The following is a 14,811-nucleotide window of genomic DNA, read 5'->3' on the forward strand; positions in this document are numbered from 1 at the left end:
TGCTTATCAAGTAAAAAGTCCCAGTTTTTCATGACTGAAGACATTTTCTATGTTCATGAAAGTTTTGGTCTTTGATCATTGACTGTTGACTAGGAATCACTTAAGCTTGAGTTTGTCTAAAGTGCTTTTGTCATTTAGAGTAGCTCTTTAAGGATGAACAGTGCTGATGAGGTTTTCTTCTGTTTCTGTAGTTGTAATTAATATTAAACCTAATAGGTACCTTTTTTAACATAGCTGGATGACTCAGAACCCAAAAGACAATGGGAGAGGCAAGAGATGCTTGTGAAGAAGTTGCAAAGTACATTCCCTGGATTGGATAAGGAGGTGAGCTGATGTCTCCCTATAGCACATCAGGATTTGAGTTCTTAAGAAAACTGCAGCTGTTGATAGTCCATATGAAACAGTTCTTTTACAACAGCACTTCCAGGAAGAGCCCAGGATAGGAAGGTTTTTACTATTCCTGCTTTTACAATATAACTTGTCCTGAGGTGAGAGCTATGGGATGTAGTTAGGACTACAGGGACCTTCTCTTCCTACATTTCTGACCCTATGACAGGACTAGCATAGTCATATTTGATGACTTACTGTAAAAATGCAAGAGGAAATGATCCCTCCCTCTCTCTTCTTCTCCCCCAGACTGCTAAATATATTTAGCACTTTGTATTACTTCAGTACCTGATGGTCCTCAGCAACTATTTGAGCCCTTTCAGTACTGTGCTTGAAATGGTTGAAAGCCAAGCTTGTTCATGTGGGTTCGTACACTTTTGAAAAGTGGAGTGCAGCTCTGCCTAAACTGAATGTACAAAGAAGCTGAAGGGTTTTCTCACTTTGATTTCCTTTTATTTTGAATCATCTGATTTACAAGGGTTTTCCTTGCCTGATGTTACTAGGCACAGAAATTCAGCTTGTGCTTATCTCACCACAATGCAAAATGTCTTATTTTTTACTAGGAGCTGAGAGAGGTACTTGAGGAACATAACTGGGTGTTTCATGATGCACTGGAGGCCCTGAAAATATTTGCCGACGACGAGGAGGGTAAAGACAGATTCATAATTCATTTTATCCAAACATGAAACAGACTTGTGATGCAAATATTTTTCAATGTTCAGCAATGACAGTCCTGACACCATGCCTAGAAACTTGCACTTATACTTGAAATCATTGTTACAGGGAGGATAAAAGAAGGAGGCTCAATTTTTCTGTATTTTTATTTTTGCTCTCTAACTAGGGATAAATATCTTTACAGATAGGTATGAAAAGTTGTAATTACCTATGGGTATCTTTTAAAATATATTTTGGTACATGTCAAAGCTGATAACGTGCTCCCTTCCTACTTGTTTAAAAAAAAGCTTTGTTTTTTAACTACACGATTTGTAAATTACTGGTTTCCAAACCTGTAATTGCAAATAACTGCATAGATAACAAGTAATATATGCTATTTTGTCAATTTTAAAATGTATTCTAGGAGAGGAACATCCTAGAAGCAGGCCTTGAATTATGCAACCCATCTGTAAATCCCAGTACTTTAAATGTAGTAGGGAGCAAACCCAGTGATTGCAAGTAAATCTGCAAGTTATAACTTAAGTCTTATTTAATGAGTTGATTACTTTTCAGTGTGGTACACAGCTGTCAGATATGTACATGTTTTGCTGTATCAGCTATTTAAGTGTTCTTAGGACAGGGTAGTGTTCTTAACTGGGTTCTTTACAAGTGGAGACAGCTAGCAGTGCTCAGGAAGTTGTGTCCTTGCTGCTGCCTCTGAGGAGGCAGCTGTCAGGGTTGGAGTCAGCAGCAAGCTGGGATTGGAGAGAAGAGAAACTTCTGTGCTGCAAGCGTTCTCTTACAGTGAAGGAATCAAAACCCTTACAAGACGCTTCTGAAAATTACTTTCTTGTGTTCAGATAAATACCTTCTGTCTTATTTTAAGGCAGCTGAGTTACTTTGGTTGGAGATGCCTCATTATTTGAGGTTTTTTAGTGTGTTTTCATTGTCCCACCCCAATACTGGACTAGAGTGCATTAAAATGGAAAACATGTGTCATTTTCTTGGTGAAAGAGAGCTTGTTTTCTCAAGTCAGCAGAATTAATATCTCTGCAGTCAGGTGCAGTGCGACCAGTATCTCATCTTAAGAATACATCAGAGTTCTTGACTGTTTGCTCTGAATCAGAGCTGCTGCACCTCACAAATATTACATTATGTTGATCATCTGTATTTTAAGCTACTAAACCTTCTGCTATTTGACCATTCTACAAATGAGCTTTACTTACTTTGTACTCACAGTTAGAGCTATTTGTATATTTTATACAGATTTGCTTTTCTGTTCTCTTAGGATCACCTGCTTTGAGTTCTTGTGTATTAAATGCTAGAACTGTGTTTTACACATCTGTAGGTTTTATTTTGGAAGAACAACTTGTGTTTTCATCAGCCCCATACCAGTATGCATTGACTTGTTGCCTTCTGTGTTGCATGCATAGGTGTGGAATTTCCTCCCAAAAGGAAAGTCGCTGACTGGACCGAAGCCTCCACTAAAACCCAGAGTGAGGAGAGTAAAGATAAGATGAAGCAGAAGGCTTCTGAGAAAGAGCAGAATGGCTTTCAGAAAAAGGACAAGGGCAAAAGGAGCATTTGGAGTGCTGAGAGAGAAGCAGAGCACACGGAGGATGAGTCCGCTTCCGAAGATGGCGGAAGCTCCCTGGATGAGGACTACAGCAGCGGCGACGAAGTGATGGAGGATGGCTACAAAGCCAAAATCCTCAGCTTCCTGCAGGATGCTTCCCTGAGTGAACTGACTCTGATTCCCCAGTGTTCTCAGAAAAAGGCTCAGAAGATAATAGCGCTCCGGCCCTTTAACAGCTGGGAGGCTCTGGTAGGTCTGCATTCTTCCTTTCCTATCCCCAGCCTGCCTAGAGTCAAGGTGGCTTCAGCCTAGGGAGGCTTAGATGGGTGGCCTTATCCTCATTAGGCTGAAATGCTATGTTCCTCCTAAGCCAATAGCATTTCAAATAGTGTCATATGACCTGATTTTGAATGAATTAAGGGGTGATTTTTCTGGAAAACTCAAGCTGATTGGCTGACATTACTGTCACTCACTCTGTAGCACAGAAAGTTGGTTGATTTCACTGCAGAAGGAGAAATTAGAGCTTTCACTTGAGAAGGAGGTGTTTGCTAGCCTGTTCTGAGCTCTTGTAGCTGAAAACCCATGCAGGAGGGAAGAATGTGGCAGGACCTTTACTGCAGACACTTGTGCAGCAACAGCAGCAGCTTCCAGGGTAGCTCCATGATTGAAGAAGCCAGCATGGATATTTTCAATTTCAGGCAAGAAATGGTCGTTCTCTTTTTTTTTTTTTTTTTTCTTTTGTGCCTTTATTCTACTGCAGCTTAGTGTCTAGCATAGTTTTGCTAGCTAAGCAATGCAGCCATTTTCAGTGGAATGAGCTGCTGTTTTAATTATGAAAGGTAAAGCGTCAGAAGGTTAAGCCACAATCCACCACGGAAGGGAAAACAGTATCTGCAGGTAAGTACATTATCTGCTGTCGCTCTGTTGTTACTTTCAGATGTTTACCATGGCTTGTTTGTAGAGTTCACATTTCATACAGTTTCAGTTAACTGCTAGACCTCAGACCTGCTAAGAGCAATGTCCCGGTAAGAAATTTGAATTCTTACAATCTGTTACAGCAGATTTTCTTGATTTAATTTATTGGTACTTTGGATTTTAAAGCAGTAACTGTGCACAGGCCTTTTTACAGAGTAATTGTTGTTTTTCATCAGTGTGCATTCTGAGCCCCCCCGCTGATGTATGCAAGAACTTTTTCAATATGTGTAAAACAATAATATTTATTATTTAGTGTGTGAAATATATTACCATGAAAGAATAATAGATACTAAACAGAATTTTAAGGGAAACGAAGTGATCTTTGTGTATTGTGTTGTAAGGGAAGGGGGGAGACAAAAGGACTCTATGTGAAAAAAATGAGTTACTGGTATGCTGCAAAATAAATCCATTTTGCCCCAAGCCTTTGGCTTCTCACAGAACATCTGTCATACAGCTATTACTTTCTAAACTTGTTGGATTTTGTCTGAGCTTAATTCTTTGCACAAGTATTTGCTACAGGGCTCTTCTCCTTTTCTGTGTTAAATATTTTACAGTAAAAAAACACTGCATGGGCCTGTTTGCATTCAGACTTTGTCTTTCATGAAGATTGCTGCTGTCAGCAGCCACATGTTTATGTAGTATTGTGAATACTTGCCCAGAGTAGAAATGGTGAAATGGTTTGCAGCAGATTTCAGCAGATGTTTTGTATCAGTGTGGATTTAATTGTTTATAAAGATCCAGTAGCTCAGTAACCCAGTGTTTTCCCTACCAATTAATAAGGGTGGTTAGAATAATGGGGAGAGCTGATTCAGTTAGAGCATTAAAGAAATTGGCTTGGTTTTAAGTCTCTTTTTATTGTAATGGTATTTTGTATAACACAATGTGAAGTACTACAAGTTGTTACCACTTGTTCATTACTAGAATTGAGGAGGATATTAAGACTCTCAGTCTGAGATTTAAAATAAAGCCTACCTATTTGTAAATTGAATGTTTTATTCCAGGAAAACATAAATGAGAATGTCTTTTCTTATTCTAGATGTGTTTTTTTTTTAAGTTGGACTAAGCTATTGTGTTTCAAGAGGATTTGAATTAATTTCATAAGATCATAAGATTAATAAGAGCACTTGGAAATACTTAGTCTTTGGAGTAGATATTTCAAGTGTTTAACTTGATCTAGTAATGCTTAAAACACATATAAAAAACTTAGGAGACATGGTTCTCAAAATAATGGGACAGAGCTGAAATTGTCCTTGCTTACAAAGAATAATTCATTTGGCAGTTTAGAAATGCCTACAGTGTAGGTCAAGCACATTCTCCAGGAGGAAACCTGGAATCTTTTTCTAATATCCAACATCAACTTTCCCTGACACAGATTCAGGCCATTTCCTCACGTCCTGTCCCTGTCACCACAGAGAAAAGATCTGTGATTCCATTACTGGTTCCCCTTGTGAGGAAGTTGTAACTGCAGTGAGATCTTCCCTCAGTCTCCTGTGTTGGCTTCTCACCTCTCTCTCCTGTTTGCTTTGGGATCCTGATGATACTCCACTGGCACACATTGTGGGCCAGCAGACAGCATGGTTTCTTTCCTTGATGAAAGCACTTCTGGGCTCCAGTTGCCCTTCCTCCTCATCAGAACTCCTTTATATGACTTGTTGGTGCTGAATATATTTTAATATATTCTCATTTCCCAACTGTGGGATTGCCTACCTTCACTACATGCCAAGAAGAAAAAGCAGAGCCTAGACTGGCTCCCAGAGGAGCTCAGCTGAGGTTTTGAGGTCTGGGTTGGTGGTCTTGCAGTTTTCTGCTTCTTCTGGTAAATGTGGGAGAGGAACTGGAGAGGGTTTAATCCTGTTCTCTTTCTCTTTTTTGAAGGTGTATGACTGTTACCTGTTTGGATTTCCTTTTAGTGTAAAAACATATGTATCAGTGTAAGGCTTGCTATATCCTCTCATTTTTGTCATTCACAGAATTATTCTATCACAAAATAAGTTGTTTTACTTAGCAGTTAAAGACTTTGTGGTCTACAGAAATTCTTAGAGAGTACACACAAGTTAGTGTGCATATTCTGGAAATGTAGTGGAAAGTGTTACATTGAAATGCTGACACAGTGCACCACTTTGAGGGGAATGGGAGAGCTGAGCTGTCAGAGGTTGCTGTACTTGTCCATCCTATTCTGTGCACTGCAGCAGTGTATGAGCTAGGAGGTACAGACTCAAGGGACAGTAGCTCCATCTTTGTTATCTTATTTTGTTTGGCTGCACATGTACAAACTGCCCCAAAAACCCAACTCCAGAACCACACTGCACCAAAGCCAGCTGAAGGGAAGCAGCAAATGCATCAGATTAGCAATGGAAAACTGCTTACAGTGGAAGTGGTGTTTGTTGATTGAGGCTGACTTTCACCCTTAGGCATTAAAGGGAAAGCCTTCATCATCTTGCAGGTGGAGTAAGCTCAGTTAGAGTGTGCTGGTGTGGCAATTCCAGGTGTGCTGGGAAAGCTCATGGCTTCAGTTTCCATGATGGCCTTACATTTTTGGCCTCATTTGAGAAAAGCTGAACTTGGGAGGATGTCAGAACCTCTAGAAAACAAAGGCCACCTGTGGATCAGTATTTTGAGCAGGGTAACACCCTGTGTTTCACATGCAAACCAGTGGCTAAAGTATTGCTTGTTGCAACTTGGACATGGATGTTAATGTGCTGACATGAAACAATACAATTTCTGTTAATAACAGATGGCTCAATTCTCCACACCTTTATCTATGCATTACAGGATTTCTATTCATGCCAGCCAAAGCTTTAGTCATCAAAACAAATGTCGAAATTTTGTAGGCACCTATTAAAAACTGTGTTCTTTTTTTTTTTTTCTAAATAGAGGTGTCTATTTAGAAAATTTCTTTACAGGTATTGAAATGTGTATCTTAGCCTGGTCTAACCTAGGAGTGTTGGTATACTTTCTGGAATTTGTTTAAAATTTAAAAAAGCACAAACAAAAACATACCCCTGGACTGTAATTGCCTCACTCTGGTTATTTTTTAAATATGTTTATAATGAAAGCTGTTTTTTAAATTCTGTTTGTAATCTGGTCATAGTCTTCACCTTAACAAAACTTGCTTTTACTCTGCAATGTGACAATATTGGTGAGTTACTTAACACATAATAGCTGGCTCATATGACTCCTTTTTTATGGAAGGAATTCTTGGAGGATAAGTACATATGAAGTCTTGCACTAAATTTTAACAGATGCCTGGTCTAAAATCCAGAAAAATCTGTGTGAAAGCTACTTCTGTTTTAATACAAGAATGGTGAATCCAAAGCAACTTGTATTCTTCAATTCTTTAAATACATTATTAAACAAAAAAAAAGCCTATTCTTTACAGTGAAATATGCATAACTACTTGAGAAAATACCATAATTACAAATATGACCCCAGTTACTGCAGAAATATTTTTAGTGGTAGATTTTACACTTTCTGCAGGTGGCTCTACATGGAATTTAGGAGGAATTGATGGGCCTGAGGGGCCTGCTTTGATACAACTTGAGGCTGCTTGTCTCTGACATGTAAAATATTCATACTGTGATGAAGGTCTGAAATGTAGAGGAAGGAAATACAGTGTATTTATAGTGTGGACTTGAGGAAGCAAGTGGTGGAAGTAAGGCTGCTTTGTACTGGCACTGCTTGATGACCACAAAATACCTGCACAATGCCCAAGTCCCTTTGTCTACCTTTGTGGTAGAGTTAGAACTGGAACCAAGTAATGCTGAGCCCCAGACAGACCCATAACCAAATGTAACAACCTTCATTATAGGTTCATTTGCTTGCCCTGATGCCTACATTATGCTTCCATCTTCTGCCTTTAGTGTCTAATAGGGTTTGTTTGAAAGGACATCTTAATGAGAATCAGTTCTTTTTTTTCCTTCCTTTTGGGGTTTTGTTCTGTTAGGGTGCCTGGCCTTCAAAGCTGGCCTTTGCACTGTGTTGCCTCCTGTTGAGGATTTTGAGTTTAAAGCATTTGTATTTTATGTTAGTAACTCTTCAGAGAATTTTTATCACTTACGATTTCAAGTTTCATACTATGAGGAGCTGCAATGATGACCTTCAGTATGGATTCCTACAGTTTGCAGCAGGCCAAATGTAAGGAGTATTTGGAATTTTGAGAGAAGATGGGGATGCTGTTGCTGTCTACTACTTGAATTATTGCCTGCAGCAGCTGTGGATTTTCACTGCAATTGCTATTACCAGTGTTCATAGATTTTTAATTATTATTATTTTGCAGTTCACAAAAATGACAAAGACTGCTGGTTTGTCAGAGGATATAGTGTGGAACTGCAAGATTCTGCTGAAGGAGAGGGATGTGGTTCTGAAGCTCATGAATAAATGTGAAGACATTTCCAATAAGCTGACAAAACAGGTAACCAGGATTACTAGAGATGGAGGATGTGGATGGAACATAGAGCAACCCTCCATTCTGAATCGCAGGTATCTCTCACTTTTATCCTTTAGAAGGGTGTTGGACAATAAGGTGTTCTTGAAGACTGGGATTTTCAGAACTGTGGTCTCTAAATGTAGAGTTGCAGATTTTTGATACTTAGTAGCCTTCAGTGAGAGAATCTAACATGTTTTTTAAGTGTATCAGGAAAGCTGGAGGGCAGGAAAAGAGCATTAAAAATTGTAACAGTGTTTTATTTCCTCCAGTTTCTGGTGAATGTAACATCTAACCTTAAGCAATGGAATCATGAGTTGTCAACTTATTTCAAATAAAAACCCAAAAAACCTGTGTCTGTAATGGGGGACAGATTTCAAATCAGATTCGATTTCAAAAATGCTTAGTTTGAACAAATCTGTGCAAACTGGGCAGGTTTATCAGATGAATGAAAGACATTGGTCAGGAAGTGCAGGTGTACCAATCTGGAACTCTGTATCCAGTCAGAGTGGCAGCTGGGATGTGTTGTGGGGAAGGATTTCTTTCAGAGAGGTAAATCAGTAAGGCTCTCCAAATGGATATTAGGAGGAATGGAAATGGACATGGATATGGATATGGATATGGTGGAGGGTATTATTCTAAGGGGTAGAAAATGTAGGGGTGTAGTGGGAAAGGCTAAAGTAGCAGCTTGAATTCCAGTTGGATGCTGTTCTAGAAGCATAAGCTTCTCAGCTGTGTGAAAATAAAGCCTGGGACGAAGCAGGAAGTCTTAGGAGGAAGGATATCAGTGATGCTTCTTCTTTGGAAAAAGTGCTGAACTGGGTGACTTGCTGTTGAGTGTTTGGGTTTTTCTTTGGTGCTGACACAAACAGTAATTGTACAACAGAGCAAAATGAGGGATGCAGCTGCAAAATGCCACTTAATTAATTGTGTATTTTAGAAACAAGTAGTTCTGTAACTGCTTTTATCTGGTTGTGTATCACTGATTGTAGAAGAGAAGTATTTCTTTGATCATTTAAGGTCTGTGAAAATGGAGATAAGTAGCTCAGTTTGTGTACAGGTGACTGATTAAATAAGTTTGTGTTTTTCACTACACAGAGAGGTCAGGAGTGCATTAAAATAAAGGCAGTGTTAAGTCTGCCAGTCTGTGATTACCATAAGTGTAAAGTTGTGTTTCAAGGAGAAACAAGTACAAGGTGGTAATAAGCTTGCTTGTTTTTAACAGTTTGGAACTGAAGCCATATCAGAAGATTGGTTTGAACTGGTTGGCACTGCTGTATAAGCACAGATTGAATGGCATCTTGGCTGATGAAATGGTAAGTGTGAAACTGCTTATCTAAGAATTGTTAAAATTTTGCAAAAAAGACTTTGTTAAATCCCTGCCTAGAAACCTCCAGGAGATTATAAGTAATCCTAAATTGCAAACAGTTCTCCAAGATCTTAGAAGCTGCTGAATTCCTTTCCATTTGGAAATCAAAGGTAGCCTAAGATTGATGGACACTTCCAAATCACATAGTATCTTCTGTTGCAATGGAACCAGTTTCTACCACAACAGTTCATTTTCAAACCATTGAGTTTAACAGCTCCTTGCCCAAAAATATAATTAATTCTACAGCATTTAGTGTAGTGACCCCCCCTTCTTCTTAATTTCTTCACCAGTTTCAAAACAGGCAGATGACAATACAGGAAAACCAAGTGGGTAGAAACTCTGCTTCTCCAGAAGCAGCATTTCCGCCATCTCTTGTCATGGCGCTCCTCATCAACACTGAACTGAGGTTTTGTTAAATGCTGACACCACCCATAGTTGTACAAAGGAAAAACTTAGTGATGCAGCTTCTGAATTTGTGGTCTGTTGTTTTTAATCCTGGCTGTTGTTTCTCTTCTGATGAACCATGAATGAAAGCACTGCTTTGCTTTGCTGTTATTTAGGCAGTGTTTCTCAACTTCTCTACGTTTCATATTAGTAAAAATATGGGGGTTTTGTGGTAAATACACAAAATTTTTTAATTAATTTAATTTTTTAATTCAGGAAAAGTGAGTGTTGGTGAAAATATAGGCTTATCTTTAATCTGATTAATTAATATTAATTAATAATAAATTCCACTTCAGAAGTAGCTGGAATAGCCAGTTGTACAACTGGCTCAAATGGAAATTAGCATTTAGTTTCCCAATAATCATTTTTCTGCACCATTGGCTCAGGAAGGTAAGTTTTTGGAGGTAATTTGAGGGATGAACTTGAAATAAGATGAAAGACTTCATTAATTGAAAAGATGAATCTTTGTTCAAATATTGAGCTGCAATGATATTGAAATTTGACTGAGGTTGAGCTTACGAAGGAATTGTCTTCTATAAAATTGTTTAGTCAGAACTATTTTCTAATCAGGTTTCTGATCTTTACTGGGCCATCACTACACTGTAATTGTTGTATGAGTTCAAAACAATTTTGTCACGCGGATTGTAAATTTTGTTTAAATGGTTTTATTTTCTCTTAGGGCTTAGGAAAAACAATTCAAGCTATTGCATTTCTGGCTTATCTTTACCAAGAGGGCAATAAAGGTCCCCATTTGATAGTTGTGCCAGCTTCAACGTTAGGTAAGTTACAACCTTCAAAAATAGTTTTGTTAGGGGAAAAAGAACCAAACCAGTCATGGACATTTTGTAAAGCAAAGATAATTTTATGAAAGAAAATTTGATTTTCTTATGATGGTACCCAGCTCCTTAAGTGATTTGAATTGGAATGCAGACCATACTGCAGGCATGCTTGTTCTGAATTAATTAGACTTAGCATGGAACTTTAGACAATCTGTCTGCTTCAAAAAAAATGAAGCTGCTTGTTACAATCTGAACTTGTGTAGCAAAGTAGTCTTTTTACTTATTGAATATTGGCTGAACTTGTTAGTCTTCAGGCTGTGCTTAGGGTTAGGTTTCATGACATTTTAAATATTCACTATTTTTTTTAGTCTTTACTTTACAGCATCTGTCAAAGCAGATGAAAATCCTGAAATGATGAAGCTGTCTTTTACTTGTGTGTTCTGATGGTTGTATGGCCTCAGTTGAAATTGGAGAGAGTGTGGTGGAATCAAATGTTAGCAAAGTGGATGAGGTTGAGCAGAAAATGGTTCTTGATGGAGTAAAATTTGGATTTATTGAATGATGAAGGAAGTAACAAGTTGTATTTAGAAAGTAAATGCTGCTTTTAATATAAAATACTTACCTGGGCTTCAAAAATTGCTCTTGATGCATCAGAAAAGTCCCCAGTTGTACAGATTAAGTTTGAAATCCTCATTTTTAGTGTGCTTTCAAACTCCACTGGAACCTGCTTTTAAAAACAACTCTTAATAATGCATATATCACTTAAAACCTGAGGTGTACGTAGTACCTGAACAAAGGTGCTTTTGTGAAGTCAGTCTGAGTCCCTGTTGTAGAGACAGGTTGGAAATGCCTGGGCAGTGCAATCTCCTGGAGTTTTCCTGACACTATTCCAGAGGTGTCTTCTCACCCCTGAGCTGGGTCCCTCCCCTTCCCGAGTGGCATTTAGCAGAATCCCCTTTCTACTGGGGTTTGGGGTCAGCACTTGTGTTGGCTGTCAGGCAGCTTCCCCTTGGGCACAGCAGTGCTGCCTGTGGCTGCTGTGCTGCTGCACACCTGGAGCTGCACAGCAGGGATGTCAGGCCTCTGCCTGCTCCCAGAGGCACTGTCTCTCCTGGTGACATACTTCTGCAGGCAAGTACTGACAGATTAAGGGATTTGCTTTCTGGGGATTTAACTGTCTAGGGAAGAAACCAAGCTGCCAAGTTACACATTGTATTTATTTCACACAGTGGTTACAGACCGTGCAGGGCCTGTTCCTGCAGGAGTTTAAAGTGCAAGCTGGTTGAGCTACTAAAGCCCAGTTGGGGTTGATGCAGCTTCTTACTTAGCAGATTCAGTTTCTTACTTAGCAGTTTTCCAGTTTTAAGGCAGAATGTGTCTTAACCTTCAGGAGAATTTAAAGGGATTTGCATTAAAATCAGATATTTGGGTTGATGCTGAGGTGTGAAACAGCAAGACATAATAAATTATAAATTATTTGGGTTTTGTTTTAATGTTGTCTTACAGATAACTGGATAAGAGAAGTTCATCTGTGGTGTCCTGAACTGAATGTCCTCTTTTACTATGGTGAGGAATCTAGTTAAGAACTTAATCCAGTAATGAAGTTGCTTACATGGCCAGTGTAAGAAAAGATGAATTGCTCATGGCAGTGTTGTTTTAAGACAGTTGTTGAAGTACACAGATTTATTGATGAGTGATTTCTCTGCAGTGTTTTTAATTGTTACATATAACAATTAACGTATATAAATATATTTAATTGTAATCATTTATGATTTGTCCTTCTTTAGGATCCCAAGAAGATAGGAAACATCTCAGGTTGGACATTCACAATAAAGTCGTTGATTTCAACGTGATTGTGACTACGTAAGTGCAGTTAAAACACCACAAACAGGGAGCTTTAGTGAGGGCCTGCTGACCTCTAGTGGTACAGGAAACCAGACAATTTTAGGAGCTGGGTTTCGCATAATGGTTAACTAGGGTTTTAGGATTATGTAAGAGATACTGTGTCATAGGTGCTTTAGATATCTGTCTGTCAGCATGTGTATTAGAGATAATATTACATTGTAATAGACTTCAGCAGACTTTTAGGAAGTGTTACTGAGAGCATTGGCTCATCAAGTAAACTGAAATAATTTGCCAGTAATGAACTCTGTTGTGATTGGTTACTTCCAGGCAGTTCTACTGCCCCTCATTTACTTTCTCCATAACTGTTATCAATATTAGAGAATTTAATTTAATTGTGATAACAGTGCATTCATTTTCAGAGAGAGACTAAGTGCAGGTGATATTTGTCTCTGACAGATACAACTCTGCAATCAGCAGCTCAGAAGATCGAGGACTGTTCCGCAGGCTGAAGCTTAACTATGCAATTTTTGATGAAGGTCACATGCTTAAGAACATGAGCTCCATCCGCTACCAGCACCTCATGACAATTAATGTAAGAGGTTTGGTTATGGCTGGCTTAGAGGGGACAGCTCCTGGCTTTTCTTTTTGGTAGTTACAAGCAGGGGGAAAATGGAATATTAGCTGTAATGTTCAAATACACCTAACTTTAGAGGAACTAGAGTATGCAAGTGGATTTAAGTGTTGGTGTGGTCTAAGGAGTAGATCCTGCACTGTGATCACTTCTGGGACAAAAGCTCCCAAAGAAATGTAATAAATTTCCTGTACCATCATTACAATGATGGTAGTGCCTGAGTTTCAGTATTAAGCAAATTCCCCATTACATCCCATAGTAGTGAAGATTTTAAAGATGCTGTTCTGATTACTTGTGCTGAAACCTTGTTGTACTTCAGGACCTGCTCTGATAGGACTACTGCAACTTATTTTTCAAGTTCATGTTTTCATCAATAGCCTTTTTAAAAAGCTAATCTTTAAGCAATAAAACGTGCTTGTACTTGCAATTCAAAACTTGTGCTTAAGTACTGTATGACATTAGAAAACTTGATATGGGAGCAGCAATTAGCACAGTCATCAGGAGGAAGAAAAAAATACCCCAGACAACAAAAGAAACCCAACAACAATAACCAAAACAAAGCCCAAACAGAACAATCAAGAAGAAGCCTAATAGATCCAGGAATGCTTTTTTAATTGTCTTAAATTGGTGCACAGTTCCCCACAGATCTGTAAACAGTTTTGTTGACTTAACAAGGAAATTATTCCATGAGTTCCAAATATATTATAAGTTTTAATAGTTATCATTTAAACCAAGTTTATTTTCTCACTTCTCCATAGCTGTGGTTTTTTGCCAATAATATTTTCTAGCCCATTTGACAAATGTTTCTCCTTGGTCTTTGCACTTTGGACAAACAGGCCAAGAATCGCTTGCTGCTAACGGGGACTCCAGTTCAAAATAATCTGTTGGAATTGATGTCCCTCCTGAATTTTGTCATGCCCCATATGTTCAGCAGTAGCACGAGTGAAATTCGAAGAATGTTCTCTTCAAAAACAGTGAGTACCATGAATTCTCTTCTTGAAAATAACTTTTTTGCCAGAAGACTGCTATTGCTGTGTAGCTTCTGTTTTACTGGTATCTTATGGAAAAAGGTAATGTGATTATGAAAATCTAGAAAATTAAATAATTGAGTAAGCCTTTTAAATTAAAATATCCTGAAACAAGATATCTTGGAGTACTAATGGTCAGGTCAAGTATGTCTGTTTTGGCTGGGGTTTTCGTCAAGTTAGAGAAGTTAAGATGGTGGTGTTACAGCTGAAAACTTCACTCTGCAATTGAATTCTTTCAATGTTTTCCTTAGAAGAGTGCTGAAGAACAAAGCATATATGAGAAGGAGAGAATTGCACATGCAAAGCAGATAATAAAGCCATTCATCTTGAGAAGAGTAAAAGATGAGGTAACATTTTATCTTTAGAATGGTGGGTTTGAGTTACCAAAAAGCCTGATCATCTCTGAGACCCAACACCATAATATGAAATGAAATTACTTACTGATCTTAGAAAATGTTAATGGGCACTTGCAGACTTCGGTGGCCTGAAGGGGGTAACACTGATTAGCAGGAGAGTAGATCCCCAGTGCTGCATGTAATAAATATTATTTCACGCAGTTCGGGAGTGTACAGACCATGTTACTTGATGGGGGCGTTCATGTATAATCTAGGTCAAACCTGGGTTGAATTGCTGCCTGAATTAATGAAGTTGCAAGCAGTCAAAGGAGCTGGGATGAGGAGAATTACCAGAGTTTCATAAC

General features: G+C 38.5%; 1 protein-coding gene across 1 annotated transcript in view; it reads left to right on the forward strand.

Moving 5' to 3' along the window:
• Positions 1–14,811, forward strand: part of SMARCAD1 (SWI/SNF-related, matrix-associated actin-dependent regulator of chromatin, subfamily a, containing DEAD/H box 1) — a 40,494-nt gene that overhangs the window by 20,100 nt on the left and 5,583 nt on the right. The window contains exons 7-17 of the mRNA XM_059471016.1: positions 235–324; positions 951–1,035; positions 2,475–2,866; positions 7,869–8,071; positions 9,241–9,331; positions 10,508–10,607; positions 12,114–12,173; positions 12,395–12,470; positions 12,909–13,044; positions 13,920–14,057; positions 14,363–14,458. Of these exons, the coding sequence (XP_059326999.1) occupies positions 235–324; positions 951–1,035; positions 2,475–2,866; positions 7,869–8,071; positions 9,241–9,331; positions 10,508–10,607; positions 12,114–12,173; positions 12,395–12,470; positions 12,909–13,044; positions 13,920–14,057; positions 14,363–14,458 (1,467 nt within the window). The remainder of the gene's footprint in view (positions 1–234; positions 325–950; positions 1,036–2,474; positions 2,867–7,868; positions 8,072–9,240; positions 9,332–10,507; positions 10,608–12,113; positions 12,174–12,394; positions 12,471–12,908; positions 13,045–13,919; positions 14,058–14,362; positions 14,459–14,811) is intronic.

Source organism: Ammospiza nelsoni, chromosome 4 (genome assembly GCF_027579445.1).
Source record: "Ammospiza nelsoni isolate bAmmNel1 chromosome 4, bAmmNel1.pri, whole genome shotgun sequence".
Taxonomy (NCBI): Eukaryota; Metazoa; Chordata; class Aves; order Passeriformes; family Passerellidae; genus Ammospiza; species Ammospiza nelsoni.